General features: G+C 27.9%; 1 protein-coding gene across 1 annotated transcript; it reads right to left on the bottom strand.

Moving 5' to 3' along the window:
- Window positions 1–4,898: 4,898 nt before the first annotated feature.
- On the bottom strand, window positions 4,899–5,782 carry LOC110646203 (uncharacterized). The gene is made up of 2 exons (XM_021799588.2): window positions 5,367–5,782; window positions 4,899–5,222 (listed from the first exon to the last, which is right to left on the bottom strand). The coding sequence occupies exons 1-2, from the start codon at window positions 5,709–5,711 to the stop codon at window positions 5,133–5,135; spliced, it is 435 nt and encodes a 144-aa protein (XP_021655280.2). The 5' UTR covers window positions 5,712–5,782; the 3' UTR covers window positions 4,899–5,132.
- Window positions 5,783–6,171: the final 389 nt, after the last annotated feature.

The raw sequence follows: 6,171 nt of genomic DNA, 5'->3' as shown, positions 1-6,171 counted from the left end.
CTTTTACTTATAATTTATCTACTTATTTTAAAGCTATTGTTTAACCTAGTAAAAAATTATATTATTCTAATAACTTTTAAAAATATAACTATTATACTCATTTTAATAATTATAACACTCAATTACATATCTTCTTAAGTCATTTTGACAAACTAAATTATTTTTAAGTACATTTTAATTTCACTTAAATTACTTAAAATTAACTTTTAAATAATTTTATGAAACAATTCACTAGTTATTTTTAAATTGACTTATAAGTTAAAAAATAAATTTTAAGATAAAAGTTAAAAGTAAAATCAAACTAAATATTTTCTTAATCTCAGTGTGAAAAAGCTAATACCAAAATACTCTAAAAAATTAAAATTTTTAATTTTTTATCTTAAAACAAAACACTCAATTACTCATTAGTTATTAAATAATTATACTTCATATAATATTATTTTTCAATCAAATTACATATGTGAGATATTTCAATAAAAGCATTTAGTTTTATTACTTCATAAATGAATAGTTACTTTAGTTAATTAAGGGTTTTAATTAGAAAAATAATTAAAATTAAAATAATAAAAAAAGTGATTAGTGAAAGGAGATTAAAACATGAATGGTGAGAGGGGCAGATGACTAAGGTAGGGTAAGGGTGGTAGAGGGAAGTAGTTATCTAAATCTGAAGAAAAAAAAAGGAACACATGAGACATGTGAAAACTAGGATTATTCAAGAGTCACAAGAGAGTGATGGTGTTGTAGTTTTACTACCTACAATCTAATCTCTAAAGCTATAATGCTACCAGTAATACAGTTGCCATTAAGATGTGTTGTTGCCTGTTGCCACCATCATTCAAACCTCAATACCTTACCCTTCCCTTCTCCTTCCCTCTCCTCTCCCCTCTCCTTCCCTCTCCTCTCCCACGCCTTCGATCAATCTAGGGTTGATTTAGTTTGTAAAACTCGGTTTGCGTCTTTATCCATAAATTATCCTATAAACTCTCAATAAAATTGATTGTATGTTTGAACTTTTAACTAAGGAGCCTCCCCTTCCCTCACATAAACTTCAATTTTCCAAGAAATCTTTTACTTCATGACTAAATGGATGATTCTTAAAAGTTATGTTGGCAAAGTCCCATTTGATTGAGCAATTTAGGCCCCATTTATGTTAGGAAATGTTTCCAATGGAAAATGTATTTTTTAAAAGATATTTTACATTAAAATATTTTTCTTAATTTAATTATAATATTAAATTAATTATATATATTTATATCATGAATATATAAATATTTTCACATTCTAATAAAATTATCAAAATTTAAAAAATAAAAAATTAACTTAATATTCTGTTTGATGCTAGAAATTACTACAAATATTTTCTGTAAAACAAAAATTTAAGATGTTTGATAAATATAATTTTTGAATTAATTCTTTAAAATTAATAATAACAGTTTCATATTATAATTATAATCAGGGATGTGAATTTTTTAATATTAAATTAGATTGATTTTATATAAGTAGATTAAAAATGGATATTCTTTGAATATTCATTTAGTGTAGCTTCTACGAAGTTTCTCGCAAAGTTGACAGGACGGCCGACGGCGCCACACGGGCCAGCTGCAAAATTGCATTTTTCTCCTCTTTTTAATTTTTTGATACATTCAATAACCCATCAAGCAATAATTAACACAGAAAACAAATATGATTTTATTATTATTATTATTATTATTATTATTATTATTATTATTATTATTAGTGATTTATTTTATTAAAATTAAAAGTAAAAATAAAAAATAGCAACAATATGTAATTTTTAAATAATTAGACCTATGATGAATTTATAAGTTTCAGAATGTAGCGTTTTGAGTAACCAATGATGGGCATATCCAAATCCAAAGGCTTTAAAAGCATCGTCAAGAAAATTTTAATTCCCATTTATATACTTTGACTTGCCAAGAAATGAAAGAAAAATAAATAAATTTAGAAATATTTTATAAGTAAATTAAATTGATATTTTTTACTGCTAGAAGTATTCTCAAGTTAGTTTTTGTACTTTCAAATTAGATATTCTCTTGCAATAACCTTAAGAGCTAAGAGCATATTCTTTTGCATTTTTTGCAGGGAATCCATTAAGGACTTGTTCGATTTGTGATTTGGATCGACCCGTATCAAACTCAGAATTGACTTGAGTCAATAATTTTGAACATTGAGCTAGCTATGAATCAGGGTTAAGAGCTAGTTATAGGTTTCCTCCTTGAATTAGATTCGATTCCGGTTATATATATATATATATATATAGAGAGAGAGAGAGAGAGAGAGAGAGAGAGAGAGAGAGAGAGAGAGAGAGAGAGAGAGAGAGAGAGAGAATTTATATTTTTAACTTCTTAATTTTTAACATTAGAAACTAACAAAATGATTTCTAAAAATATATTATAATTTGATAATACTTAGGACCGAATTGAAATTAAATGGAAATTATCTCGAAATAGTTTCAAGCTAGAACTATTTTGAATTGACATTGTCTCAAAGTTCCAACTCAAAACTAAACCAAAACTGGCATGTGGGCAGGTCTAGGCCAATGTATTTAGGATAAATTACAATTTTGGCATTGGTTAAGATTTCAAGAAATAAAAATTCTTGTTGGATTGATTTTTTCTTATTTAAACATATAGGAGAATTGAAAATTAAAAACTCGAACCAAACACTTATCAAATTTGAGTTATGTAATTAGACAAAAATAAAAAAGCAATGCTAAGCTATTGAATCCAATTGATTTTAGTGTCAATATCACCCCCACATTTCACCTTCACTTCGTGAATATTGAATAAACTATGTGTTAAAGAACTGGGGAGCCCAAAATGTTTGGAGAGAATCTTTCTTGATGGATTTATGGAAAAACACACTCATAAGCTTGACACTATATTCAACTCAAAACTTTAAGGTATTGGGTTTATGAGTCTTATTCACTTATATGTCTCTCACTCGTCCCATCTTTGTTTGATGTGGGAATTCCATACTTACATTTTTCCAATAATATCCCCCTCAAGTGTGAATTTCTTCTTTATTAGGCTTACTAGGCCTGCTATCCCTTAAACGGAAGCCTTTTTTCTTAACTCAAGAATTACAGTGTCACCGAAAGTCTCAATTACTTCATCAAACCCATTCGAGCATGCCAAAGTCGTCACGTGTTCTGCTATCACATGTGCTAAGAATCTCCACTCCATGGGTTTGCTCTTCTCTAGAATAGTGCTTTTCTGCTCCATTGGTCTACCAAGAGTCTCTCAACTCTTTCCTTCCATGTGTTAGAGCACCACAGGAATCATTGACCACCATCTCTATACTCGTCCCCAGACGAACCATCGATACCACTTGTTAGAGATCTGGAGAGCCTAAAGTACCTGGGGAGAATCTTCATTGATGAGCTTATGAACAAACACACTCATAGGTTTGACTCATGGGTTTGACACCACATCCAACCTAAAATCTTAAAGGCATTACGCCTATGATTCTTTTCCACTTATATGTTTCTCACTCATTCTATCCTTTTTCCTATGTGAGAATTGCACACTTACATATTTCTATCACTATGGGTTAGAAAATACAATGGCCTGCCACTAAGTAGGATTACCCAATAAATACCTAACATAATGTGATTTTATTTAATGTTTTATTAAAAACTCATTTTTATATTATGATATAAATAAATATTTATTTATTATTATTTTCGCTATCTATTGCTAAGTAGCAAGGCTATAACTTTGTTCAGTCACAATTTTTAAAGTAGTGTTTAGTGCTTTGATTCTAATCAAAACACTATCTCTTCCTTATTTATATTGTTCAATGGCATAATGTTTTATACGGGTGTTTATATGTTGAAGAAATAGTTTATGAAAACTTATCCCTGTAACTTTTAGATATTTATGAAGCATTTTGGCTAGAATATTGATATTTATACATTTAACAGCTAATTGAATAATTATTTTTATAAAATATTTTTATTTTAAATCACTATTTAGATAACTAACTGTTAATTAATAATAATTAATAATTACTAAAACAGTTAATATTTAATCGAAAAATAATATTTACATTTAGATTTTAATCTGCTGCACTAATTGAGTATAATTCATATGTGAAATTGATGAATTCCATATTTAAACATTTTCTTTAAAAACTGGGAAATAAAATTTAAAAGTATATGGGGTCTCACGGTTAAATTAATTGAATAATTCAGTAATTTTAAAAAAAAAATTTAAATCAGTTAATTATTCCCTCGATTAACCACTTAATTAATTTGTGGATTAATTTGATTTGATATTTTTTTATTTGTAATATATAAATTTTAATTTATTATATTTATTTTAAAATTAAATTTACTTTTTTAATCAATTATTTAGGATATCAACATAAATTTACAATAATTTATAATTAAAAATAAAAATTAATATAAAATATTAATTTATTAATAATATTTACATACAATAAATTATAACTTTTACAAATATTCTTGTTTTTTCTTACAGTTTAATTCATCATCAAATTTAAAAAGAAAAAATTAAAAGCTTTTACTAGATTTATAATTTCAATTTAATTGATTTCAATTTAGTTATATGTGGTGACAAGACAACAAGATAATCCTCTCGCTTTCTTATCATGTAGATAGAAAGATTTGAATTTGAGACTTTTTTATTCGTTATGCCTTTAGAGTGAATATCAATCAGACTATCTCTCGTTGATTTTTTAAATTTTTATTTTAAATTTTAAGTAACATTTAATTTTTTTTGTACTAATTGACATGAAAATACTAATATGTATTCCAAATCGATCAGGAGAATAATTTTAATTTGCATATATATATATATATATATATATGTCATCATCATCATAATTTTATTTTCTTTTTGATGGAAAACAAATATATGAATTTTTCATGTAATTAAGTATAATGCTATTATACAAAGACTAATTAAACATATTTCACCCTCTTTCTAATACAAGGCTAATTGAATCATCAGAAAAAAAAAGAAAAAAAAGAAGCTAGATTTGATTTATCATCGATTTTATATATTTTTCATGAAACCCTATCATTTATGCTATATTTTGAATTCTTGAGTCTACTCGATATGAAATTTAAAAGGAACGCATGGAAGCTAGACAACCTCACTAATCAAGCGCCTATGTCGGTTGTAATGCTTCTCCAAAAATACTTTCGAAGCTCCCTCTAATGTCTTTCGCCATGTCTGCATAATTTTAAGAAAACAAAATCAATATCAAATCCACATTGTGAGTAAAAAATAAAACAAATTAATAAGAATTTTTATTTAATGGATTTGTTTTGAGGGTTTAAACAATATTAAGCAAAAATGGAGGTGTGTATATCTTACCTTTTCAATGGAGATCAAGATTGACTTGTTCTTGATATCCCTAGCTCTAAGCTGAGATCTCCCAATCCCAAGTTGCCTAAGCAAAACAGACTTCCTAGAGAGCTGAGGAAGAAGAGATCTTCTCTCCACTAAGGTGGTAGTACTGTAATGAGAAGGACTCTCACATGATGTTGAATATTCCTTATTCCTAGTCTTGCTTCTTTTTCGCATCTTTGCCTCCGCAGCAGCCTCATCTTCCCCTAATTCTGCAAATTTCCTCAGAAGCTCATCCGAAGATTTCTTGGTCACACGTTGAACTGTGGCGGTTGTAGTGTTAGTTGCATCAGCAGCAGCAGTAGTATCCATTTTAGGTAGCGGAAAAGGAAGAAGAGCCAGAGCGGGAGAGACTTAGAGAAGGAGAGAGAGAGAGAGAGAGATGTAAAGGTGACGGAAATTAATACGAGTAATATATATAGATGTGGATGTATTTGTATTGTCGTGGAAAGTAGACCGTTGAGAGAAACCATGCAATAATTTGAATGAATGGAATAGGGGAAATGTAGCCGTTGGGAGGAGTAATAATAATAATAATAATAATGAGCTTAAAACAAGATGCGTGATTTAGGAAGTGTAAGGAATGATATAAGAATACCAAAAATTCCAGCTTGGGTTCGCATGCGCGCCACTCCATGTTCTTCCTGACAAATTCTGCCACTTCAATGAATTTTACAATCTCTAGATAAATACAGGTTTATTTTTTTTTTAAATGTACTATATTTTTTGAATTACTTTGTTTATGCTTCCTCAATACACTTCTACAATCATA

The sequence above is a fragment of the Hevea brasiliensis genome, chromosome 5, assembly GCF_030052815.1.
Source record: "Hevea brasiliensis isolate MT/VB/25A 57/8 chromosome 5, ASM3005281v1, whole genome shotgun sequence".
NCBI classification, from domain to species: domain Eukaryota; kingdom Viridiplantae; phylum Streptophyta; class Magnoliopsida; order Malpighiales; family Euphorbiaceae; genus Hevea; species Hevea brasiliensis.
Note: the sequence above shows the minus strand (reverse complement) of the source record. Positions and strands in the feature narration are given on the sequence as shown.

Excerpts from the sequence above, each read along its gene's own strand:
- LOC110646203 (XM_021799588.2), bottom strand. The coding sequence starts at position 5,711 with ATGGATACTACTGCTGCTGCTGATGCAACTAACACTACAACCGCCACA. Across the intron at positions 5,223-5,366 it reads TCTTGATCTCCATTGAAAAG|ACATGGCGAAAGACATTAGA; the intron begins GTAAGATATACA and ends AAAATTATGCAG.